Here is a 27,307-nt window from a genome sequence, read left to right on the forward strand (position 1 = left end):
ATGACCTGGGCTTATGCTGATGTTTCATTGATGTTAAGGTCGTCAGACTGTTTACAGGAAACATTTGAGTAAAGTACGTGCACTATCGTTTGCTTTGCTCTCGTGGCCCTGACAAATCTCTTGGGGTTTAACTTTACCCACGCATTCCAACTCCACTGTTGGACAGTGTGCTCTTTCTATGGACCGTCCTTTGTCCCTGGAGCTCTGCTGAGAACTGACAGAGCTCCTCTCCTCATTCTCCATCCCATCCCCTTTTAACACATTTTCATCTCACTGGTCCTTTTATTTCATGGTTTTTTGAGACAGGCCTTGGAAGGGAGCCAAACCTGACTGCGTTTTAGTACTGTGTGTTGGGAATGCAATATTAGAAATTGGACTTCAGGGTGCTGGTTATAGTGTGCTGTGCGCTTGTAGCCCAGGAGGCTTGTATTCCAAGCTAAGAAGTCAGGCTGCCTAGTATCCTAGGGTTTCAGAAGTCAGTATCAGCTATTGGGGTGCAGTGTGCTATCACCACCAGCTCTGTTCTAGGCTGTGAGAAATCACTTAGGGAGGTTGTGCAGAGCAGGTGCAGGGCAGCCTGTCAGCTGGAGCTGTGTGGCAGGAAGCCTAAGACTGAGAGCGAGGGAACAAGTCACAGGGGCAGGGATACTGGCAGGACTATCCACTGACAGGAAAAAGAGCAGGGAGGAGTCCACAGGAGTAATTAAGGAGAAAGCTCTGGCGGGGAAAGTGGCTATCGGAACCACGTGACCATAACCACGGTTCAGTGGGCGGGTCTAGGAGAGCAGTAGGCAAGAGCCAGGCCAGAGTGACAGGAACTTGCACCAATCGCCTTGCTGCCTTCCGGTTTCCGCCTCCCAGTTCTCTCTGGATCCCGGAAAATCTCCACAGACGCTGGTCCCTGATCCCGGGCCCCCTAGAGTCTGCAGTCACCCGCACTGTGGGGGCCAGTGCAGCCTGGTCGCCCTGCAACCTCCCAGGTCAGAGGGGCTGCGGGGCTGGGGACGCGGAGGGGGCGGGGCGTGTTTTCCGCAGCTGCTCCTGAGGACGCTGCTCTCACGGTTCTGTTGTGCGTGTCTCACCGCTGTCGGGAAGTTGAGATCCTGTGAAGTTTATCGTGTTTTGTTTTGTTTTGTCATTTATCCCACAGTTCCCAGAAATTTCAGTCATAAAGTAGCTAAAATAAAAAAAACAAAAAGCAGTCGCATGATCTCTTGTTTCCTAATTTATCAAGTACAAAGATCATGGAAAGTGAATTCATTCTTACTTCCTCACTGTCTCGTTTTACTACTCACTTGCCTATTCGAGAGAATGTCTTTGGCCCTGGCCAATAGGCATCACCATAAAGCTTTGTAATAATATTTTTCGAGGAACCAGTGCAGATTTATTGAAGCAGAAAATATACTTTATGGAGCGCTACTGTTATGCCTGTAAGCACTAATATTCACTAAGCAGACTTCTTAGTGGCCATGAATTTTGCATTTGAGTTGTATGCAGTTTAGGATGTAAGTAAAGCATTCAGAAATGTCTTCATATGCTGAGTTCTTATGGTACTCCTTAGATCCAGGCAAGCCCAGTATTGCAGCGTGAGTGCATCAGACCACAGTATGTGTTTAATTTGAAACCCTGCTGTAGATAAAACTTTAAGATAAAGTGTTTACAAATCATCTTCTATATAATTGTGATCACTCTCCTGTATAAGAAAATTCTCTCCTTGGTTGAAGGAATGCACTCTGCCCGCATACATGTTGCCAAACAGTTGTTTTTTTTTTATTTTAGCGTTGGTTAACATTCAGTGCTGTCTGAGCCTATGTGCTTAGTGGAAAAGGGACAATGCTATCTTTGATATTTTCTCTCTCCTTCGTGTTTATCCTTTGGAGCATCATTTATTTTTGTTCCAGGACAAGTTCTGGGTCCTTTCTGGAGACTTTCCCACATGCAGAGCCCACTCCTCAGGTCGTCCTGCTCACCTGAGAGTCTGAGAGCTCTGGATGGTGAAGAGAGGAAATGGTAGCAAAGGATCCAGGATGGTAGAGAAACTGAGGAAGGGATGGGTAGAGGCTCAAGTGACAGTAAAAAAGGACATGAGATTCATTTGGCCAGATTCTATTTCCTTCCAAATGTTCCTAGAAAATTGCATTGAGAGTAACATAATAATTCCTGTTGTAGTTTCCAGACGACTCTCTATGTGAGAATTCATACACAGAGGCAAATGTAATTTAATAGGTTTGTATGTCAGGGATGCTTTTCACCTCCCACTCACATCACTGATGATATCTTTTTACCAATATTAAATATTTTCATTTTAATACTTTTAATGTATCGATCAGTAAGAACAGTTGTTGCCGCTTAGTTTTTCTGCTCTCAGAGCTTTGGAGCATTTTGTAGTTTCTTTAAGTCTCTTGACTTTTATGGTTAATTTCTAGGCTTCTTAAAATAATGCCAGCCAGAATTTGATGAGATTTGTTTAGTATCTCTGCAAGGCATTAAACTGTCTGTATTACCTTCCCACTGATACCTGCTGTTGTCTGCCTTCCTGTCAACTGTGCAAGATTTGCACTTCTATAATAAAGATTGAAGTCACCCTTGGATTGATCCTTCTCTCATATATTTTAATTTTTTATGGTTTCTCATTTTATAAATTTCTGGAATGATTTCTCTACATTTAAAAATGTCTGTACATTGGTATTTCCAATCTTAAAAACATCCTTTTGTATGTCTTCATATGTTTGAGTGAACACGCGAGCAGTGGCTCAGTGTATTTCTTCACATGTTCAGTGAACACGCGAGCAGTGGCTCAGTGTATTTCTTCACATGTTGAGTGAACACGCGAGCAGTGGCTCAGTGTATTTCTTCACATGTTCAGTGAACACGCGAGCAGTTGCTCAGTGTATTTCTTCACATGTTTGAGTGAACACACGAGCAGTGGCTCAGTGTATTTCTTCACATGTTCAGTGAACACGCGAGCAGTGGCTCAGTGTATTTCTTCACATGTTGAGTGAACACGCGAGCAGTGGCTCAGTGTATTTCTTCACATGTTGAGTGAACACGCGAGCAGTTGCTCAGTATTTGAGTCTTTTATGTGTTCTTGTGACTTCGGCTGATGTCAGCATCCTGAATCCTTGCGAAGACCTTTCAATTTTTAATTTTTATCGTCATCATTATTATTTATTCTTTTCTCACAATCCAGTCGTCATCTACCTCTCCCCTCTCCAGTCTCCCAGAGTACATTCCCACCCCACCCCACTGACAAGTATAAGATGGGATCTCAAAGTCGTTTTGATTTGCATTTCCCTGAAGGCTAAGGGTGTTGAACATTTTTTATTTGTTTCCTGGCCATTTGAATTTTCTTCATTTAGAATTCTCTGGTTAGATTTGTAACCATTTTTAATTTGGTTTATTGAGGTTTTTTTCACATACAGTTTCTTGAGTTCTAGCCGTATTTCTGATATCAGTTCTCTATTGAAAATGGAATTGGTGAATTATTTCCTGCTCTGTTTGTTGCTTACTCCAAGTGATGGTGTCCTTTACCCTATAGAAGCTGTTCAATTTCCTGAGGTCCCATTTATTAATTATTGATCTCAGTCCCTGTGCTACTGATTTTTTTATTTTGATTATTTTGTTGTTTGTTTGTTTTTAAGGATGTCTTATACTCATTCTTTCCCACTCGGTCTTCTGTGAGAATCAATGTGTTTCATGTTTTGGTATTTGAATCTCTTGCACTTGAGGTTTGTCTTGGTTTATATGTAAATGGTTCTGCTGAGTTGGGAAAATCCCATGTTACTTTTAGGCTTTATATTATGTTTCCCTTGCCTTGAGATTGAACTTAGTTACTGAAAACCATCAACTTGTTTCAGGAACTGAGACAACCATAGCATCCCCAATTCCACTCCTAGTAATAGCCAATTAGCTCTTAGGAGAAAAGGACTAAAAGTTCCAGATGTCTCAAAAGAGATTGCTTAAGCTAGCAACCACTTCATAGGATGCTCAACTCATTAGTAGCCAATGAAAGTGTGTCAAGCTGCAGTTTTCCAATGTCAGTCAATCATGTAACTGACAGGTTGGAAATTTCCCTACTGTACTGTTTGGGTGACAATAAGGCAAGGTTTCACCACCCACCCCCTGCATTGGAGAGTTTGCAGGGTCCAGCCTTGAGCTTAAATAAAGATGCTTTGGTTCTGAATATGAGTTGAATGCCTGGTGGTCCTCTGTGAGAACCTTAAGATCTGGGCATAAAAATAAGGAAGTTTCCATTTCCATTCTTCTAACTGCAGACATCCAGTTAGATTGCCAGCATTTGTTTAAGATGCTATCATTTTCAGTTTGTATTCCTCTTTTTTTTTTTTTTCAAAACTCAGGCAGCCATATATATTTATGACTAGGTCTTCAATTCAAATTAATTGATCAATGTGGCTATTTCTGTCAATGTTTTTTAAGTTTTTATCCTGTAGTTTTGTATAAAACTTGAAATTGGGAATGTAGAGAGAACTCTAGAAGTTCTTTTATTGTTGTTCATGATTGTTTTAGCTATTGTACATTTTTGTTTATGAGAAAGTTCAATTGCCCATTTAAAATATAAAAGAAATTGTTCAATTTGGATGAGAATACTTTGAATCTGAAGATTGCATTTGATAGGATGGCCTTTTTTTTAGTATGTTAATCCTCTTGATCCATGAGCATGGGGAATCTTTTCATCTCTTAATTTAATTTCTTCAAACAATTGAAGATTTTATTACAAAAGTCTTTTGCATGCTTGCAATAATGTCTTTCACAGTATTTTTCTTCTTATTATGTTTTCCTTTTGGCAGATGTGAGCTTCTTTCATTTCTGTTCCGTGAGAACTTCCAGGTAATTTCTAAGAATCTCCCTCCCATATGCAGGTCTCCCAGTGCTCAGCCAGGTCTGCTCACCTGTGAATCAGAACTCAGAGCCCTGGATGGTGAAGACAGGAGACTGTAGCCAAGGAGTCAGGTATGTTAGAAGAATTCAGCAAGGGTGGGGCTTAAGCAACAGTAGAAAGTGGGTATGAAATTGGACTTCTCAGTTTCTCTTTCATTAATGATTCTAGAAAATGTCACTGGGAATAACATCATGTGTGGTTAAGGGAGTCAGTCAGGTGTTCTTTGTATTTTGTTACTTTTGAGCCTCTGAAATGACTGTTGCCCACTAAATACAATGTCTTTGACCCAGACTGAAATCAGCACCAGGATATGGTTGTGAATGGATGCATTAGAACATGAACCAAAGGTCAGTAGTGGATTCCCTTGTAAGGCATATGATATTGTTGACTTTGGCCTGGCTTCCAGTATAAGCAACACTTTTTTTTTCCTGCGCAGCTGACCTCAGAGTGCACTAGAAATCCTGTTGCGCACAAAATAATCTGTGAGACACTATTACACTATTACTACCATCGAGTAGGCTTGGCATGGCAGATTGGGATTGTAGCACACAGGATCCAAATCTGGGCGTGGCCATTGATACCCCGCCTCTTGTCCAGGTCTGCATGGCAGTTGTGTGAGCCTTTGAATGCTAAGAATGGGAAGTCTTAGGTATTTGTAGACAGGGTGAATGGTCTGATTTGAGTTGTTTTCTCAGGAAGTTTCTCTTGCTTTCTGACTATCCTATATTGTCCTCCAATAAAGTTTTCTGTGTCCTGAATTGTGTTCTAATGGATACATTGTGTTGAGTTAGGACTGGTTAGAGCAGATTAATTACAGTTTCCTAATTTTGTACTGTTTGCTTTAGTTAGCTTTGTATCACTTTGTCTTTGTTATGCTGAGGAATGTTCCCTCTGTCCTCACATTCTTGAGAGCTTCTGTACTGAGCTAATGTCATAGTGTAATGCAGGGCCTTCATGTATCTATTGACAGAGTCCCATGTCTTCTCTCCCGAGTCTTCTTATGTGATCGGTTTGTAAGTATTGAAACAGTCTTGCAGTGTTGGTGTTAGCACAGCTTTCCTTCTATCTCAGTGTAATTTAGAACAATCTCTGTCTGTAAATCGTGGCCTCTGCTCTGTGATTTTTCTCTCCATGTGTTTGTTTAGGCTCATCTGCCTTGTCTTTCCAGGTAACACCAGCTTTTTATGATGACTTGCTGATGTTCCTCTTAGTGTTTATGGCAATATTCTTCTTTTGTCATAGGAAAGGAGAATTCCATTGTAATCTCTCCAGTCCTCAGACACTGATAGAGGAAACTCTTCCTGGTTCTGTGTGAGCACTTGCTTGAGTTTTAGTTTTATAATGTAGGATGTTGATTTACTCACTAATCTGTAGGGACTCTTCAAGTGTGATTAACTTGTGTATGACCTTCCTCAGCTCTGAATATGGTAACACTGATTTCATTGCCATACATGCAGTGTCCTTTTTTAACTTCTAATACACAGTCACTCTTAGTTTTGAGAAGTTGAACACTGCTTTGTCAGCACTTCCATCTCTGCCTAGAGACAAATCTGTTTATACAGAACATTGTATTATCTTTGAGTCAGTTTCATTAATTTCTATATAACTCTTGAAATATCTTTTAAAATTCTATTTGCATTCTTACTTTTCAAAATAGATTTATTTATTTTATGTATATGAGTTTTCTCTGCATTATGCTTGCATATGTGCCTGCCAGAATGTGGCATCAGATAACATTGTGTATGGTTATGATCTACCATGTGGTTGGTGAGAATCGAACTCAAGGATCATTAGAAGATCTTTTAACCCCTGAACCATCTCTTCAGCCCCAACCGCATTTTAGGACATGACAGAATGTGAACTGGAGAGAAAACTAAACCTGTAGTGATGGTGGCAAATCCTTTATCTGCTTCTCAGAAGATTCACGGTGGAGAAAGAGCTTCTGAATATACAGAGTACTAATTCTATGTATTGCTTATTGAAGGACAGCAGTGCATAACAGCTGAGAATTCTTTATAGCACTTCTAGAAAACATTGGTCTTTGAAATAGTGCCATGCCTCACCTGGACCACAAACTTACCTCTGATATCTTAGATCTCTCTTACCTCAGAAATCATTTTGTCCCATAGCATATAATAAAATGGGTAATGGTCAGTTGTAGCATCTGTTATATTTAGGAATTGAGATGTGGAATGCTCACAGGAAGAGTGGGAGTGTTTAGACTGTGCTCAGAGGACACTGTTCATAGATGTGATGTTGGAGAATTACAGCAAGCTCTTTTTTGTAGGTAAGGATGCTCTTAATTCCTGATACATCTCTTGTATTTACCTGCTGTGTGTTCTATTGTGTGTATGTGTATGTATGTGTGTGTGTGTGTGTGTGTGTGTGTAACACATGTATAACACACACACATACATATATCAACAAACTCTGTGTACTGTCTAAAATTTCCCAGAAATGAGAGAAATCCTGAATATAACATCACAATGCTTCCTTCCTATTGTTTCACTCTTTGGAAGTGGGAACATGTTATATTCTGCATGTTCTCTACAGCTCTCTTATTTTTTCCTTAAGAAAAAGGTAACCATACTAGATGCAGCAGTGATATGAACACAGTAGATAGCAATGGCTGCAGCTCACGTGATGTGTAGTGCAAGCCATATGACCAAGTAAATCAATAGCACTCCTCCATGGTCTGTGTGTCATCTCCTGCCTCCAAGATCCTTGCAGAGCATATTCAGTATTCATACTCTAGAGCACAGTTGGGAATCATCTGTCAAATCCTCTGTTTCCTGGCACTGTGGTGTGTTAGAAATCCAGATGAGTTATGAAGAATTGGTTTTCTTTTACGTTTGTCTACCTGATATGCGAAACCTCCCTCCTGAGAAGCAGAACAAAGAATCGTATGAGGGGGACGGAAAGGCTTAGCATAAGGAGCATGTGTATTTTGGAGGAGTCGAGGTAGGATCAGTGAGGAGTTCAAGTGACAGTGGAAACGGGATGAGAAGGGGCACTGAAGAGACATCACAGTAGTGAACATGCTCTACTTAAAGAGCTATGGGTATAGCTCTCAGCATCTCCATAATATCTGTGCTTTCTCAAAATTCTGCATGTAGTCAGGTTTACCTTGTTCATAAACAAATTGCTTTGAATCTTTACAAAACAGAAACCTTCTTGTCCAGTATTCTTGTGTTTGAAAGAGAACGTTCTATCCTGGTGTGATGTCACATCTATCATTTCTGTTTCGATTTGCCATTACTGTTAAATACATGTTGATGAGTAAGTTTTTATTTACCAGTGCAGGGATGTACAGGTAGAATATATTTCATACAGAAGTGCCCGTGGTAGTGGAAACGGGAGAATTCTTTGCTTGTTTCATTGTTGGACTTATACACTGGACTTGCATGGTGACTGCAGGAAGTTGGATCCCCCTGTTTCCCTGAGATTTTTCCTGAAAAAAAAAATTACTAAAGAACCTTAAGAGTGGACACTTTGCAATCAGATGAGATTCTTCATGCATTGGAAAATTGTTTTTTTATTAATGATGATTCCAGACAGAAGATTGACTTCAGAATGAATCACAAAATATGGGTCGACTATGATGAATGCTGCTCAAATACCAGCTATTCCTGCTCCTCTTTTTTTTCTTCCCCTCTTTTCTTTCTCCAAGAATCTTCTCTTCCTCCCTCTACCTACTGTGATTATTTTGTGCCTCCTTCTATGTAGGATTGAAGCATCCATACTTCAGTCTTCCTTCTTCTTGAGCTTCATATGGTCTGTGAGTTGTATCATGGATATTCTGAGCTGGTTTCATATTAATTTATCATGGAGTACTTTACTATGTGTGCACTTTTGTGTCTGGGTTACCTCACTCAGGATGATATTTTCTAGTTCCATCCATTTGCCAGCAAATTTCATGAAGTCATTGTTTTTCATAGCTGTGTAGTACTCTGTTGTGTAAATGTGCCACATTTACTGTATCTATTCCTCTTTTGAGAAGCATCTGGGCTCTTTCTGTCTTCTGGTGATTATAAGTAAGGCTGCTGTGAACATAATGAAGTGTGTGTCTATGTTGTATGTTGGAGCGTATGTATATGCCCAGGTATAGCTGGGTCCTCAGGTATTATTAACTCCAATTTTCTGAGGAAGCTCCAGACTGATTTTCAGAGTGGTTATACCAGCTTGCAATCCCACCAACAATGGAGGAGTGCTCTTCTTTCTCCACATCCTCGCCACCATCTGCTGTCACCTGAGTTTTTGATTTTAGCTCTTCTGAGTTGTGAGAGGTGGATTCTGAGGGCCATTTTGATTCACAATTTCCTGATTACTAAGAATGATGTTCATTAGCCTCTGGGCCATTTGAGATTCCTCAGTTGAGAATTCATTGTTTAACTCTGTACTCCTGTTTTAATAGGGTTATTTGGGCCTCTGTAATTTGACTTCTTGAGTTGTTTGTATATATTGGATATTAGCCTTGTATTGGATGTAGGGTTGGTTGGAGTTGGTTCAGGATCTGCAGTTCTAATGTGGGGGTGGGGGTTGGCAGCAGATTGGAGGTCTCCCTGGGATTGCAGATGGCTCTGGGAAGCTTGGCTTGGCCAGAAGGCTCAGCAAGTGGCGGCAGATGTTTCTTGACCAAACAGTGCCAGATTCATCCAGTTTGTACTCATTTGTATGCATGTTTTGATGTAATCTAATAGCTGAATTAGTGGTAAAGGATTTCTCACATTTATAGCATAGTTTTTGAATTTCCTCAATTTCTGTTTTGATGTCTCCCTTTTTATTTTTGATCTTCTTAATTTGAATACTGTCTCTGTGCCCTCTAGTTAGTTAGGATAGGGGTTTATTGGTATTGTTGATTTTTTTTCAGAGAGCCAGGTCTTAGTTTTATTGATTCTTTGTATAGTTCATTGTTTCTGCTTTTTTGATTTCGTCCCTGAATTTGATTATTTTCTGTCATCTACTCCTATTGGGTGCATTTACTTCTTTAGGTTCTAGAGTGTTAAGATATGCTATTAAGTTGCTACTGTGTGATCTCTCCAATTACCTTAAGGAGGCACTTAGAGCCATGAGTTTTCTCTTAGCACTGCTTTCATTGTGTCTCATAAGTTTGGGTATGTTGTGACTTTGTTTTCATTAAATTCTAGCAAGTCTTTAGTTTCTTTTCTTATTTCTTCACCTTCCAAGTTCTAATTGAGTATTGTTCAGCTTCCATGAATTCTTTGGTTTTCTGTTGTTGCTTTTATTGAAGACAAGTCTTAGTCTATCATTGTCCAATAGAATACATGGGGTTAATTCAATGGTCCTGTATCTGTTGAGGTTTATTTGTTGTGTCTGATTATATGGTTATTTTTGGAGGAAGTACCATGAGGTACTAGAAGAAGATAATACAATCCCACCAACAATGGAGGAATGTTCCTTTTTCTCCACATCCTTGCCAGCATCTGCTGTCACCTGAGTTTTTGATCTTAGCAGTTCTGACTGGTGTAAGGTGGAATCTTAGGGTGGTTTTGATTTGCATTTTCCTGATGACTAGGGATGTTTAGCATTTCTTTAGGTGCTTCCCAGCTGAGAATTCTTTGTTTAGCTCTGTACCCCATTTTGTAATAGGATTATGGATTCTCTAGAGTCTAACTTCTTGAGTTTTTATATATATTGGATACTAGCCCTCTATCAGATATAGGATTGGTAAAGATCCTTTCCCAATCTATTGTTTACCAGTTTGTCCTTTTGACAGTGTCCTTTGCCTAACAGAAGCTTTGTAATTTCATGAGGTCCTATTGTTGATTCTTAACCTTAGAGCATGAGCCATTGGTGTTCTGTTCACGAAGTTTTCTCTTGTGCTTGTGTTCTAAGCTCTTCCTTACTTTCTCTTCTAATAGTTTCAGTGTACCTGGTTTTATGTGGAGGTCTTTGGTCCACTTGGACTTAATATTTATACAAGGAGATATGAAAGGATCTATTTGCATTCTTCTGCATGCTGAGTGCCAGTTGAACCAGTTCCATTTGTTGAAGAGGCTGTTCTTTTTCCATTGAATGGTTTTAGCTCTTTTGTCAAAGATTAAGTGACCATAGGTATGTGGGTTTATTTCTGGATCTTCAGTTTTATTCCATTGATCTACCTGTCTGTCACTGTACCACCAGTACCTGAAGTTATTATCACAACACAGCTTGAGGTCAGGGATGGTGATTCCCATGGAATATTTTTTTTTTAATTCTTAAGAATAGTTTTTTCTATCTTGTGTTTTTTATTATTCCAAATGAATTTACAAATTGTTCTTTCTAACTCTATGAAGAATTGAATTGGAAATTTGATGGGGATTGCATTGAATCTGTAGATTACTTTTAGCAGGATGGTCATTTTTACAGTGTTGATCCTTCCAATCCATGAGCATGGAAGATCTTTCCATATTCTGGGCTCTTCTTGAATTTCCTTATTCAGAGACTTGAAGTTCTATCCTACAGATCTTTCTCTTGCTTGGTTAAGGTCACCCAAAGGTATTTTTGTATTCTTTGTGACTATTGTGAAGGGGGTGGATTCTCTTAATTTTTTTTTTCAGCCTGTTTATTCTTGGAGTAGAGGAAGGCTACTGATTTGTTGAGATAATGTTATAACCAGCCACTTTGCTGAAGTTGTTTATCAGCTGTGGAAGTTGTCTAGCAGAATTTTGGGGGTCACTTAAATATACTATCTCATCATCTGCAAATGGAGATATTTTGACTTCTTTTTTTTCTGACCTGCATCCCTTTGACTCCCTTTTGCTGTCTAATTGTTCTTGCCAGGACTTCCAGTACTATATTGAATAGGTAGGGAGAGAGTGGGCAGCCTTTTCTAGTCCCTGATTCTAGTGGGATTGCTTCAAGTTTCTCACCATTTAGCTTGATGTTGGCTACTGGTTTACTGTTTATTGCTTTTACTATGTTTAGGTATGGGCCTTGGGTTCCTGATCTTTCCAAGACTTCTAATATGAAGGGGTGTTGAATTTTGTCAAATTTTTTATCAGCATCTAGTGAGATGATCATGTGGGTTTTTTCTTTAAGTTTGTTTATATTCTTGTTTATGTTGATGGATTTCAGTATATTAAACCATCCCTGCAACCCTGGGATGAAGCCCATTTGATCATGGAAAATGATCATTTTGATGCATTCTTGGATTCACTTTGTAAGAATTTTATTGAGTATTCTTGCATCGATGTTCATGAGGGAATTTAGTCTGAAGTTCTCTTTCTTTGTGTGGTTTAGGTATTAGCGTAATTGTAGCTTTCAAGAGTGAGTTAAGTAGTGTTCTTTCTGTTTCTATTTTGTGGAATAGTTGGGAAACTATTGGCATTAGATTTTCTAAGATGGTCTGATAAATTCTGCACTGAACTCCTTTGGTTCTGGGTTTTTCTTGGTTGAGAGGCTTTTGATGAATGCTTCTATTTTTTCATGGGTTGTGGGTGTTTTTAGATCGTTTATGTGATCCTGATTTAATTTTGGTACCTGGTATCTGTCTAGAAATTTGCCTATTTTCTCTAGATTTTTCAGTTTTGTTGAGTATAGGGTTTTGAATTAGGATCTAATGATTTCTTGAATTTTGTCAGTTTCTGTTGTTAAGATGTCTCCCCTTTCATTTCTGATATTTTAAATTTGGATGCTCTCTTTTTGCCCTCTAGTTAGTCTGGCTAAGGGTTATTAATCTTGTTGATTTTTCTCAATGAACCAGCTCCTGGATTATTTTATTCTTTTTATAGTTCTTTTTGTTTGTACTTGTTTGATTTCAGCTCTCAGTTTGATTATTTCCTGCCATATACTTCTCTTGGATGTATGTGCTTCTGTTTGTTTTAGAGCTTTCAGGGTTTGTTGCAAATAGATTATTTTTTTGCTTTTTCTAGGTTGTAGTTTTCCTCTTTGTGTTGGAGTTTTCCATCCTTTATCCTTTGTAGTGATGAATTTGTTTACATGTGTTGTATGAATTTGTTTTTGTTGTGGAATATCTTGGTTTCTCAAACTATTACAATTGAGTGTTTTGCTGTTTGTAGTAACCTGGGCTGGCATTTGTGTTCTCTTAGGGTCTGTATGACGTCTGTCCAGGATCTTCTAGTTTTCATAGTCTCTGCTGAGAATCCTGGTGTAATTCTGATTGGTCTGCCTTTATATGTTACCTGTCCTTTTTTCTTTATTGCATTTAGTATTCTTTATTTATTTTGAACATTTGGTGTTTTGACTATTATGTGTCAGGAAGAATTTTTTTACTCGTCCAATCTATTTGGAGTTCTGTAGGCTTCTTGTATGTTCAACTCTTTCTTTAGGTTAGGGACATTTTCTTCTATAACTTTGTTGAAGATATTTACTGGGCCTTTTAGTTGGGAGTCTGCTTATTATCCTTAGGTTTGGCCTTCTCATTGTGTCCTGGACTTCCTGGATGTTTTGGGTTAGGAGCTTTTTTATTTTTTTTATTGTCTTTTACTGTTGTGTCAATGTTTTCTATGTTATCTTCTGCCCCTGAGATCCTCTCTTCCATCTCTTGTAGACTGTTGGTGATGCTTGCATCTATGACTCCCGATTTCTTCCCTAGGTTTTCTATCTCCAGGGTTGCCTTTCTTTGTGATTTTTTTATGGTTTCTATTTTTGTTTTTAATTCTTTCACCTGTTTGGTTGCATTTTTCTATAGATCTTAAAGTGGTTTTTGTGTTTCTTCTTTAAGGGCTTCTGCTTGTTTACATGTGTTCTCATGTTTGTCCTGTAATTCTTTAAGGGAATTGTTCCTGTGCTTCTCTAGGCTCTCCATCATCAATGTGAGATATGAGTTTAAGTCCAAATCTTGTTTTTCTGGTATGTTAGGATATCCACTGCTTGCTCTGGTGGGAGAATTGAGTTCTGATATTGCCATGTTGTCTTGGTTTCTGTTACTTAGGTTCTTGTGCTTACCTCTTGCCATCTTGTTTTCTGTGATGCTAGGTGATCTTTTTGTCTCTGACTGGAGCTTATCTCTCCTATGGGTCTGTGTGCCTGTGGGCTCAGGAGGGAGATTGCTCCTGAGTGCTGCTCTCTCTGTGGATAGGCTGTGAGTTCTGATGGTGGTGTGCCAGCTCTGGCTCTGGGCACAGATTAGGGCTGGAACAGTCTGTTCCCAAGCATCACTGAAACACCTGTGCCCCAGAGTTCCAAGAGCTCTCTCTCCCCAAATCATCAGTGGAGAGAAAGTGGGGACTCATCTCTGAGCTAAGGAGAGAGAGCACTCATGAGGCTTCTCTGAGTGTTCATCTCTGTAGGCAGACCTTGAGTCTTGAAGGCGGTGGACCGGCTTTAGCTCTGGGTACAGATGGAGGCCAGAAAAGTTCATTTCCTAGCATCGGTGAGTTACCTGCACCCTAAGAGTTCCTGCTAGTCTCTGCCCAGATAGTCAATAGATAGGAAGTGGTGACTCACCCATGGGCTCAGGAGGGAGAGCCTCCTGAGGCTTCTGTGGATGCTCAGCAGTCTGTGGGCTTGAATGTTTTTAGTTAGGAAATTTTACCTTTTTTATTTTCCTTAACTTTTGTGTCAAAATCTTCTATGTTATCTTCAACAATAGAGATTCTCTTCCATCTCTTGCATTTGGTTGGTGATGTTTACATCTGTGACTCCTAATATCTTTCCTAGATTTTCCATGTCCAGGGTTGTCTTCCTTTGTGTTTTCTTTACTGTTTCTAGTTTCATTTTTAGATCCTGGGTGATTTTCTGTATTTCTTTAAGGAATTTATATGTTTCCTCTTTCAGGGCTTTTACTTGTTTACTTGTATTCTCCTGTATTTCTTTAAGAGAATTATTTATGTCCTTTTTAGAGTTCTCTATAGTCTTCACATTTAGATTTGAATCTTGCTTTATAGGTGTGTTGGGGTATCCACGGCTTGCTGTGGTGGGGACTGGATTCTGATGTTGCCTAGTAGTATTGGTTTCTGTTGCTTGTGTTCTTGCATTTGCTTTTTACCATGTGGTTATATCTGGCGATAATTGACCTTGCTGTCACTAACTGGAGACATACCCTCCCGTGAGCCTGTGAATCTGGGTGTGTCAGGGCTTCAGGAGGTCAAGCTGCCTGTGGGTGTTCATAGGTAGGGAAGCTGGAGAACAACTTCTGCTTCTAGATGTAGGTCAGACTGAAAGAAATGTATGTCTTTGGCTGCATGAGGTTCATGTGCTCCCTGAAACTCTAGGGTCCCAGTTAGGCCAGGTGTTGGGATGGGAGTTGGGACCTTACCTTTGAGCCTTGGTATGTCAGAACTCCAGAGTATCAAGCTATCTATAGGTATAGCCTGAGTTTGTGGGGATCCAGAATATAGGCTCTGCCTCTGGGCACAGGTCTTCTTGTATTTCATTTAGGTGTTTTTTCATTCTTTCTTTAAAAGTCTCTATCATCTTTATAAGATTGGATTTTAAGCCATTTTCTTTGTTTGGTTATGTTAGAATATTCAGGGCTTGCTGTAATGGTGTAAATGTGCTTTCGATGTTTTATAGCCCTGAATTTTGTTGATTATGTTTATTAGAGGTGGTTTTGGTCACTGGCTGTTGTTGGGATGGCACGAATCTCAATGGTCCTGGTGTGGCAAGCCTCTGATGCGTATCCTTGGTTTGAATGTTTCAGGAACTGCAAGTCTGTGTGGTTCAGGAGACACATGTCTAATAAGGTGGGTGGGAAGGTGGCAGAAGAATTGGGGTCCTTCTGTTCTAGCAGGCTGTTCAGGGCAGCTTGTGTTGGCCAAGATGGCTCAGAGAGCAGGAAAGATGGGTGGGCGAAGGAAACATTAGCTGTATGGTTCAGGTCTGATGAAGATGGGATTGAGAGGTAGTAGAAGAATAGGTGTCTTCCTGGGATATACTCCAGGCAGTTTGGCTGTGCCTAGAGAGCTCAGCAGCAGGGAAGAAAAAAGGGGGAAGAGTAGATTACGTGTATGGATCAGGTTCATGTGTTCCACGTTGAATTGAAGATGTTCATATAACACCAGCAGGGCACTTTTGGGAGGCTAGGGAAATAAATGCACCTTGAATAAGGCATGGGAGGGAGTCACAGTTGGCATGGAGGAAACCCTGGAACTTCCTTGGACATAGAGCCTGCAATGATGGAAAAGTAAAAAGATTCCAGGTATGTTAAAGGGATTGAGCAAGGGTTTAGGTGAGCCTCAGATGACAATAGAAAGCGGACATTGATTTGAATTTGTCAGCTTTTATTTCATTAATAATTCTGGAAAATTTCATTAGGAATATTTTTATATAAAGTAACATGGGTTTTTCATATTAGGCTGTATAGTAACAAGTCAGTTCTCAGTATCTGATTAGTTTTTATTCTCTGAATTAAGTGTTTCCCATTGAGATCAAATTTCTTTGACCCCAACTGAAACAGCAGCAAGCTTCTTGTGACTGTGATTCAACCCTGTTGAACATGTATCAAATGTCAGTAGCAGATTCTCTTCTAAGTCCTTTTACCTTACTAATCATTGGCTTTTGGCAAGTTTCCCTGTGTAACCAACCTGTCTTTGCTCTGACCCTCCCTGGTAGAGCTGGCGTCAGACTGAATGAGAAAGGTTTCTGTTAACCCACAAACAGTCCTGCCACTATGACACCTGTGGGAATGCCTGGCCAGTTGGATTGTACACATGGGATCCAAATCTGTGTAAGGACTTGGATAACTATGCTTCTCCCCGAAGTCTGCATACCAGTTTTTGAGACTATGAATGCTACAAACAGGGAGTCCCAAGGTATTTGTAGACTGTGAGTACTCTGATCTGAGTTAGGTTTTTGTTGTTTCTTTTGTTTTTGTTTTTTTTTTTTTTCTTTTGTTTTGTTTTGTTTTCTCAAAAAGGTCCATTTGCCTTCTGACTCTGTTATATTAACGCCTGTAAAATTTTCTCTGTCATTGACATGTGTAGTAATGGATGGAGCACTGTGTTGGTTTAGTCCTGGTTAAAGAAGTAGGTTTCTGGTTTTCCTTTTTTTCTGTTTTGTTTTGTTTCTTGGTACTGTTTGCTTTTTCTGTGCTTCTCTTTGTTTTTATGATCCTGGCATATGTGTTCTCATGCTCTTGATAGCTTTTATACTCAACAAAAGCGACAGGGCTTCATGTATATATTAACATGGTTATTTTTCTTCTCTCACTGAACCTACATCTTTGGGATCTTACATGATTAGTTTGTAAATGCTGAAGCAGTTTTGTATTCTGATAGGAACTCAGCTTTCCTTCCATTTCCATGGAATTTAGAGACAATCTCTTAAATCAGGATCAAATAAACAACCTAACTGCCCCATAATCTCTAAAGAAATAGAAGTAGTCATTAAATGGCTCTGAAGCAAAAAAGCTCAGGACCATATGGCTTTAAGCAGAATTCTATCAGACTTTGAAAAAAGACCTATTTTACCAAATAGAAACAGAAGAAAAGCTACCTAATTTGTTCTATCAAGCCAGAGTTATGCTCACACCATAATCACAAAAGACCCAACAAAAAAAGAGAACTTCAGAGCATTTTTGTTTATGGATATCAAAGCAAAAATACTCAATAAAATTCTCAAAAACTGAATACAAGAACACATCAAAATGACCATTCACCATGATCAAGTAGGCTTCATCCCAGGGATGCAGGGATGGTTGTATGTCCTAAGTCAAACCCAACAAATCTTCCAGGCTGTTCACATGTGAAGTGCTTTGAATCCAAACACACTGAGTGAAATTACACTCATTTCAGTGTGTATGTGTGTGGGGGCGTGCAGGGGAGTCTTAGGCAGCCCCATGGTTCTGCACAGAGGAGGAGGACATGGGCATTTGTCACATGTTTGTGAAACCTCACCACACTGCCACATGGGGCCCCCGGGAAGACCCTCTCCTGATCCTCTGTCTCTTGATCTCTATCTTGATCCTGATACTCACATTTTCATCCTAATCGTCCCACTCATGTTTCATGTATGATTTGAGGCAGGTTTAGGATTGGTAGCCAGGCTGGCATTTAGCCATAATTCCAACTGTGCTGGTATGTGACAGTATGGGTTTCCATAACTCACTCCCATTTCTCCCGTGTTCTCCACCTTCCCCTCCCTCACTACACTCATTGTACTCAGTTGTCTCTGAAATGACAATTTCCTGTTGCAAACTAACTTTGTCTGATTTATTGGGCTTCCAAGCAGCACCAGACTGTAGTGTAAGTCAAACCAATATAAGGCAATTTCAATATTCCTACATGTAGCCGTACATTAGTGATAGGTTTCATCTTGGGCCTGTGATGTTTCCAGTTGTTGACTTTTGGCTGGCTTCCCGTACCAGCTATGCATTTTCTTCATGGCTGACCTCAGATCAAACTAGAAAGGCTTCTGTTACTTATGAAGTTGTCTTGGGCCTATTGTGCTGGTAGGCATACCTTGCTGGGCATGTTGGTTTTGCAGCACTGGGGGTCAGCATCTGAAGATAGCCAGGATAATATTTTTCTGAATAGCCCACCGAGCCCTTTTAGCTGTTTGAATTCTACACCAGTGTATCCATGACATTTTAAGACAATAAGTAGTCTGCTGATTCCTCAGCATATTCCCTAGTGATGTATAAAATCAGGTGATACTTTCTTGTATTTTTATATAGCATATTAAGAATATTATCAGGTTGGAGCCTTCCTGTGGAATGTTTGTAGTTTTGGAATTGAAGAATCATCTTTCACAAAGTATGTAATTTGGAAAAGCATGCTTTCTTGTTTTCTTATTTGATTCCTGGAAAATGTTCTGAGTCTTACTTGATCTTGATAAGCACTGATACACTGTTATGAGTTAGTGTGAAGCCACTGCACCTTTTCTGTCTTCTGCGTGCAGAAGAATGATGGAGGCTGTGTTCAAATTATGTAACGATGGGTTAGGATGTTGGCTACTGTCTTGATTATGCGGAGGTATGTTCCGTCTGTTCCATACTCTTCAGTACTTACATAGTGAACCAATGTGACATTTTTGTCCCATGTCTTTAATGGAAATGTTGTGTGTCTTCTCTCAATGATTTTACATATTTTGTGTCTTGGATTGTTTTTTTGTGGGTCTTCAAAAAATCTAATATCATTGTCATGAAATCAACTCGTTCCCCTTCAGTATGTGCTATTTACTGTTGTCACACTAAACTACATGGAAGTGGCATAGAAAGAGACCATCCAAGTGTCTGTTAAATGTTTAGAGAAGTATTTGATATGAGAAAAAACATAAGGTAAATATAATACATAAAGAGTTACATATATGTGAAAACCAGGGTCATGACAACTTTGTGATAATACTATTTCAGCATTCAGAATGAGTTCTTATTTTTGAGACACACACACACACACACACACACACACACACACACACACACATATATATATATATATATATATTTGTATGTCTGGGTGTGAATGTATATGTGTAGGTATATATGACAGGAGACCCATGTTGCACATTTTTACTTTCATGTGAAATTACAAGGTTTATCATTATAGAGGAAATCCATAACAGTTGGGAACTGAGGAGTCTCACTTAAGGCATGTTTATTAATAATTGGGAACCGGAGAACTGTCTGGAACAATATGAAAACACAGGTATATGCATTTTCAAGAAGATATTTCAACAGTGTTAGAATTTTGATGGACCTGACATAATGAATGAATCATCGCAAGAGCATACTCTGAAATGATTCACTTTATGAGAAGCAGCCATCAGAGAGTTTTTGCCATGACTGCTTCTTGATGATTCTGCCTTGGCATTGCCTAAGGGTCATGACTCTTGGAGGGTCAATGGACCTTTTTGTAGGGGTCACCTAAGACCGCCATTAATGATATATATCTGATAGTCTTAGCAACTGATATGGCACTCCTGTATTAATCTACATGTGTGTATGCCACATGTACATGCATCAGTTCATCCTGTATTAATCTACATGTGTGTATGCCACATGTACATACATCAGTTCATGAGTTCCTTGTACTGTATAAAGACAATGCAGCATTAGAAAGGCCTCGATCACTGACTTTGAAGATTTAGCACATGGACATTCCATTTAAAGACGGGAGTGTCCTGAATTGTAATATTCTACTTGTACGTGCATTCATGTGCATTTCAGTCGTCAGTATTCTCACACAAAGGTGTGCACGCAACTTAGAAAAGAGTTCCACATTGAAAGGAAGAGTAATTGGAAAGATACGTTTGACCTCAGGAACAGTTTTCAGCGTTCTTAGATGATGATGGAAATAGCAGTAACTCGACCTGATGATGAGTTTGAGGAAACCATGATATTTGGTGGATTGAAGCTCTGTCTGTACATAAGACAGCAGGACACTCATGGAAAATAGATGTACTCTATCTGCCAGGTAGAATGAAGTGAAACCTGACCACAGAGTCAGGCATTGCATTCTAGTCTGATGAGTAATGAGCCTCCGTTTAATGCTAGGCATCAGCTTAGTCCCCACTAGCCGTTGGACCCTGACTCTAGTCCGTGAAAATGTTCCAGTAAGAACTCTGAGTAGTAGAGGTTTGCAGCAGGTGTGTACGTGCTCTGTGTATGTCTGTTGCATGCTCAGGTTAGAAACAGGCCTTCGATTGTGGTCATTTTCCTTGCCACATTAAGAATATCACTCCATGCTCTCCTTTTTGTAAGAATGTTGACAGGTTTACTGTTACCATTATCCTTTTTGTGTCTTTTTAGGTGGTTTAGCATTATTCATATCAGAGTTGTATTTATTCTAGCTTTTCATTTTTCAGAGGAGAGTAACAAGAAGAATGAATGCTTCTCTGGTAAACGCTCCTCAGGTCAGTGTCCTGTCCACATTTCTTTGGAATTCCTCTTATTACTTAAACCGTTTGAGACTTAGTTCTCTACCTCTGGTAACGTTATCAAAACATTGGTTTCTGTTATTCATCTTTGTTCTTCTCCAGTGTTCAGAATTAAAACTTTAGATCTTTTACTTCAAATGGGACAAGCACAGGCTTGTCCTGTTGTATTTTCACTGGATTTTATACTGTGAGGGCGTAAATTTCCAAGGACTGAAGATGTGCAGTTCCGATTGAGGATGTATTGTAAATGATGCTCAAATAATATTTTGATGGCTAATTTCTATATTGCATAGACTTCTGTTTTTTAATATTAATGCAAAAGAAAGGTCTCCTGTGCTACATAAATTGCGTTTCAGGAATAGTCAGATTTCCAGAAACAACTTTGTGGATGTGGATCTCTTTTTGTCATCTTGTGTCACACTGATTATAGGTATGCTGACACATGAAACCTGCCTCTAAGTGTGTGCCTAAGATCAGTGGGCTCAGTTCTCAAAATACAGGTGATTATTTTCTTTTCCTTTGTTTCATTTGTAGAAGTAGTGTAAGCTCTACTGTGTGTACATTTGTACTGAAGCACATGGAGTAGATTAGTAAGAATTTTCTGGAGAGTATTGCCTTGTTACTTCCTGTAAGCCAGGACATTTCAAGCATGGATTAATATCCCTCCTAATTTGTTCTCTTCTTTTCTCTAATGGAAAGAATGCTCCATCCACCCTATGTTTTTCCTTCCTTTCATGCTACATATTACATAGGGGAAAAAATTGTGGCACTGTTTCTTTACAATATTTAATCAAAGTGTTTAAGTATGTAAGTGCTCATCTGTATAGTGAGTGAAGACATTATGCTCCTGAATCCATAAGTTCAGGAACAGTCACTTGGGACTGAAGTCAGGCATGGTAGTTAGCAGCAATGTGGGGAGAAAAAAAGAAATAAAGTTCAAATTAGAAGATGTAGGTTTTCATTTAAGTCAATCTCATAAGCAAGAATGTATTTAGGAGTTAGCATAATTCTTTCAATTAAAATGAATCTGGTCAAAGAAAATTATTCTACTTCACCTACTGCATTGTCACATGTATCACTTATTCATACCAATATGTCTAATTATTCTGTTGAAAAAGACCATATGGAATTTATGAAATTGTTATTATCTGTATTGCAGATGTCAAATTTGAGAAAACTTTAAGTTTAATACTGTCTTATGCTGTTTTTCTTTTGCATACTTTACTGTTCTTAATATAGTATCATAAAATATCTTGATATCAAAGTACTTAATTTTGTGTGTCCTTTGGAATGTTGAATGTGTTCACTGAAATTGCACTCTTTTTCTATTTAAAGAAAAAAAAAGTGGTTTTAATTCATGCAACAGTTCTGTGTTGACATTCTACTGATTTGTTATCAAAAGGGTACAGAATTGTACCTAAGCCTCTGCATGTCAACTAAGCATTTAGAATAGAGTCAGGTGAGACCCAGCTGCAGACAGGATTGATACAGTGCCCAGAGTTGAGCAAGGCTGGCAGCTGTAGAATGTAGAAACAGTTTTACTCATTGTGATACTGGGATTCTGGTTGATAACAACCCACACTTCATAATGTACATTCCTGCATGTAGACTTCACATGTGGATGTCATATTCCCTAAAAGTTTGCTGTTTATGATTCTATTATGTAATCCTGTTTCAGAGAAAAGGAAAATACAATGAGGACTATGACTATTTTCAGTAACTTCCTTTATTTACATTAACTTTTAGTTTTCTGTTCGGTGGTTGGTACATTTGTCTGCATGTATACATGTGTGCACTGCATTCCTCAAGCCTGTAGAGTTCAGAAGAGAGCATTGGATTTCAAAGAATTAAAAATAAAAATCTGCTGTGTGGGTGCTGGAAACAATTCACGGTTATAGAATCCAAACTGCATCCAAATTTTCAAGTGAAGCAATGGCGGCATCTTCACTTGTATCTAAGGTTTTAGAAAACATCAGAAAATTCATGAACGAGAGAGACCTTGGAAATGTATTCAGTGCAGTATGTATTCTATGCATTGACTAATAAGAGCCCAGAGCTTAACTTTGGACACATTTCTATAGCACTTCTGGGAGATGTTGTTTGCCCTTGAATATTTCCCATGACTCACATTCATCACAACAGGCCTTTATACGTTAGGTCTTTTATTTTATGAGAAAACATTGTTTTCTAGCTGCACATAATAAATAGTTAATTTTCCATTACAGGGTCATTTAACATTCAAGGATGTGGCTGTGGAGTTCTCACAGGAGGAATGGGAATGTCTTGACTGTGTTCAGAGGACATTATATGTGGATGTGATGTTGGAGAATTACAACAATCTGTTTTTTGTGGGTGAGGATAGTCTTCTTGTAGAATTCCTAACTCATTCTTTGAATTTACCTACTGTGTGCTGATATGAATGAATGCTCTGACATATCTAGAGACTCCCAGAGTAAGGGAAATTCTGCTTCCCAACATAAGTTCTTCATGGTGTTTCCTTTATATCTCTCTCCATTCTTTGGAAGAAGACCCAGTGTTGTATCCTGTGTAATCTCTCAAAATATTGTATCTACTTTTAGTTAAAACTTCCAAGTTCAAAAACAGTTGAATATTTAGAGCAAGAAAATATATTGCCATACCTGTAATAACTGGAATATTCAATTTTACTATTGCATCAAAGTCTTCACTTATTTATGCAGTTTTAAAATGAAGCAAATTCTAAATAGAAAAAGAGGTCTTGGTTGTGAGAGTTTGTTTTTTCATATTTATTTTGTTTTGATCTGTGGTTTTATGTTTAGTCCTAATACAGTGTGGATTTTTATATCTTGAGTTCAATGCCCATGTGAATTATATAATGAATTCCCAGCTGACATAAGCTCTGTTGTATTACTCTGTCGCAAAATATAAATGAGAGATTAGAGAAGCTTTTTTACATGCTCCTTCAGTGAGATCCTTTCTCAGAGTCCTTTACTTCTCCAACACTTTTCATTTTCTATTTGCCAAGCACAGTGTTTAAATAAGATATAGAAGACTATTGTTTCCTGTCATTGGATATCAGTGAGATTTGAGGTTCTAATAAGTATGCATGTAGTGAGAATGAAACAAGAAAGACCCCTTTTGTGGGCTTTATCCTTGAGAACATTTCAGGGAATGTGGGATTTTGTCTTAGTCATTCACTAATCCCTGTTCTCTACTTGCACGTCTATTTCAGAGAATCATCGCATGTGTCATAGATATGAGAACATCTTGGATGAAGACACACCACATATTGTCTACAAGCATGGGAATATCCAAGTGACGTCTTATAAATGTCATGAGCTTGGCAGAATCATTCATGAATCCACCCAAAGCAGACCTTATAAAGCTCACCTCGGGGATGCATCTGTTGAATCATCAAACCTAAGCACACCTTATAAAGCTCACCTCGGGGATGCATCTGTTGAATCATCAAACCTAAGCAGACATGAAACTGGAATCACCACAGAACCTTGCAAATGTAAAAACCATGTAAAAATTTTAAATTTGTGTTCTACCATTAGTGTCAATCAAGAAATACACATGGGAAAGAAAGAATTCCATGATACAGAGATTGGTAAGGTTTTTGATTCTAAACAAAATTTTATGCTGAAACAAGCAAAACGAGGAAAGAAAACTTACAAATGTAGTGAATGTGACAAATGCTTTACCCGCAAAAGCAGTCTTAATGTTCATCACAGAGTTCATACAGGAGAGAAACCTTACAAGTGTACTGAGTGCAATGAATGCTTTAACTACAAAAACAACCTTAGAACTCATCAGAGAATTCACACCGGAGAGAAACCTTACAAATGTAGTGAATGTGACAAATGCTTTGCCCTCAAATGTGATCTTATTAGTCATCAGAGAATTCATACAGGAAAGAAACCTTACAAATGTAGTGAATGTGACAAATGCTTTAAGAAGAAATGTCTTCTAAGAAGTCATCAGACGATTCATACAGGAGAGAAACCTTACCAATGTAGTGAATGTGACAAATCTTTTACCCAGAAAGGCCCTCTTAGAATTCATCAGAGAATTCACACAGGAGAGAAACCTTACAAATGTAGTGAATGTGATAAGTACTTTACTCAGAAGTGCAGTCTTATTATTCATCAGAGAAGTCATGCTGGAGACAAACCCTACAGATGTAGTAAATGTGACAAATGCTATACTTGCAAAAGTCATCTCAGTGTTCATGAGCACGTTCATATAGGAGAGAAACGTTACAGGTGCAGTGAATGTGACAAATGCTTTCCCTACAAATATTGTCTTAAAACTCATGAGAGAACACATTCAGGAAATAAACCTTACCAATGTAGTCAATGTGATAAATCTTTTGCCCTGAAAACCAGGCTCAAGAGTCATCAGATAATTCATACAGGAGAGAAACCTTATAAATGTAGTAACTGTGGCAAATGCTTTACCCAAAAAGGCAGTCTTATTATTCATCAGAGAGCTCATACTGGAGAGAAACCTTATAAATGTAGTGAATGTGACAAAGGCTTTACCCGCAAAAGCAGTCTTAATGTACATCAGCGAGCTCATACAGGAGAGAAACCTTACAAATGTAGTGAGTGTGACAAATGCTTTTCCCACAAAGGCGATTTTAGAAAACATCTGAGAATTCATATGGGAGATAAAACTTACAAATGTAGTGACTGTGGCAAGTGCTTTACATGCAAAAGTAGCCTTAATGTTCATCTGAGAACTCATACAGGAGAGAAACCTTACAAATGTAGTGAATGTGACAAATGCTTTAGCTACAAATGTAACCTTAGAACTCATCAGACAATTCACACCGGAGAGAAACCTTACAAATGTAGTGAATGTGACAAGTGCTTTGCCCTTAAATACGATCTTATTATTCATCAGAAAATTCATACAGGAGAGATACCTTACAAATGTAATGAATGTGACAAATGCTTTATGAAGAAATGTCGTCTTAAAAGTCATCAGACAATTCATACAGGAGAGAAACCTTACCAATGTAGTGAATGTGACAAATCTTTTACCCAGAAAGGCCCTCTTAGAATTCATCAGAGAATTCACACAGGAGAGAAACCTTACAAATGTAGTGAATGTGATAAGTACTTCACTCAAAAATGCAGTCTTATTATTCATCAGAGAAGTCATGCTGGAGACAAACCCTACAGATGTAGTAAATGTGACAAATGCTATACTTGCAAAAGTCATCTCAGTGTTCATGAGCACGTTCATATAGGAGAGAAACGTTACAAGTGCAGTGAATGTGACAAATGCTTTCCCTACAAATATTGTCTTAAAACTCATGAGAGAATACATTCAGGAAATAAGCCTTACAAATGTAGTGACTGTGACAAATCTTTTTCCCTGAAAACTAGCCTCAGGAGTCATCAGATAATTCATACAGGAGAGAAACCATACTAATGTAGTAAATGTTACAAATGCTTTACCCAGAAAGGCAGTCTTAATGTTCATCAGAGAGTTTAATCTGGAGAGAAACATTACAAATGTAGTGAATGTGACAAATGTTTTCCCACAAAGACAATTTTAGAAAGCATCAGAGAAATTATATGGGAGAAAAAGCACCAACTCTAAATGTGACATTTGCTTTTTCCAATAATTTAGTCTTCTCATTCATCAGAGAATTCATTGAGGAGAGAAGCCTTACAAATGTAGTGAGTATGACAAATGCCTTACCCTCAAAAGCAGTCTCAGAATTCATCATAGAACTCATGAAAAATAAAAAAAAACAAAAACATAGTGAATGTGACAAATTCTTTACCCCAAAACAATCATAGCACTATCAGAGAATATATACAGTAGAAAAACGTTACAAATAAACTGAGAAAAATCATTCACAAGGAGATTATCTCAATTCATCAGAGACTACATATAGGAGAGGCATCTTAAAAGTAGTAAATTTGTAAATTTTTTACTGTTGACTCATTACTTAGAATACATCAAAGAATACATAAAAGAAAAAACCCAACTCTCAGATGGAAGAAAATACCTAGAAATTTATAGTCAGAAAACAATGTCCCATGGGGGAAAAATGTAGTTCGTGCTTTACCAAGTGCTATTGACTGCAACACTTGAGGCTCCTCATATATATATGCAATTGTGAAATCATTTAAATAATTCTCAAATCTTAGTAACTACCCAGTATTTATGGTGAAATTGAAAATGTGACAATTAAAGAAATTATGTTAAGTTTTTGAAGACTGATGTGAACTGTTTCAAAGAGGAGCTGGGAAATACATGTCTCAAAAAGGCTAATGAAACTGACAGCAATCAGGATACTTAACTCAAATGAATATACTCAGACAAATTATACTTCTTGCAAGAGGATTTGACAAATTGAGCCACCAAAATAGAATGCTCTTTATCATCTAGATATACCTACAGATACCCGATTTACGCTTAATGTCCAATATTCATAACCTGTATCATTCGCTGGTTTTACATTTCAGGATAGCAATTATCTTTGTGTCCCTTTGACTTTGTTTTCAAACGCCTTCCCCTTTTTTTTTATATGAAACTCTAATAAAGCTCATTGGTTCAACAAGTTGAACTTGGTTGTTTCCAGTTTTCACTTGGGATAGGTAAATTGCTTAAAACCACAAGGAA

At 38.5% G+C, this 27,307-nt stretch overlaps 1 protein-coding gene across 3 annotated transcripts; it reads left to right on the plus strand.

Moving 5' to 3' along the window:
* The first annotated feature begins 876 nt into the window (after positions 1-876).
* Positions 877-27,203, plus strand: LOC308413878 (uncharacterized protein). Of its 3 annotated transcripts, XM_080909014.1 has the most exons (6): positions 883-980; positions 4,809-4,971; positions 20,609-20,656; positions 21,111-21,180; positions 22,906-23,032; positions 23,892-27,203. In XM_080909014.1, the coding sequence occupies exons 5-6, from the start codon at positions 22,999-23,001 to the stop codon at positions 26,102-26,104; spliced, it is 2,247 nt and encodes a 748-aa protein (XP_080765140.1). In that variant the 5' UTR covers positions 883-980; positions 4,809-4,971; positions 20,609-20,656; positions 21,111-21,180; positions 22,906-22,998; the 3' UTR covers positions 26,105-27,203. The 3 variants fall into 3 exon arrangements, with proteins under 3 accessions (XP_080765139.1, XP_080765140.1, XP_080765138.1); XM_080909013.1 differs by lacking the exon at positions 21,111-21,180 and having other exon boundaries at positions 877-980; positions 4,881-4,971; XM_080909012.1 differs by lacking the exon at positions 21,111-21,180.
* Positions 27,204-27,307: the final 104 nt, after the last annotated feature.

This window comes from Micromys minutus (assembly GCF_963924665.1).
Source record: "Micromys minutus genome assembly, chromosome: 32".
Classification (NCBI taxonomy): Eukaryota; Metazoa; Chordata; class Mammalia; order Rodentia; family Muridae; genus Micromys; species Micromys minutus.

What these genes read in the sequence shown, in the direction of transcription:
- LOC308413878 (XM_080909013.1), top strand. Translation starts at nt 20,627, where the DNA reads ATGAATGCTTCTCTGGTAAACGCTCCTCAG. An exon ending in CTCTGGTAAACGCTCCTCAG is followed by an intron (nt 20,657 to 22,905) that starts GTCAGTGTCCTG and finishes TTTCCATTACAG; the next exon opens with GGTCATTTAACATTCAAGGA. An exon ending in CAACAATCTGTTTTTTGTGG is followed by an intron (nt 23,033 to 23,891) that starts GTGAGGATAGTC and finishes CGTCTATTTCAG; the next exon opens with AGAATCATCGCATGTGTCAT.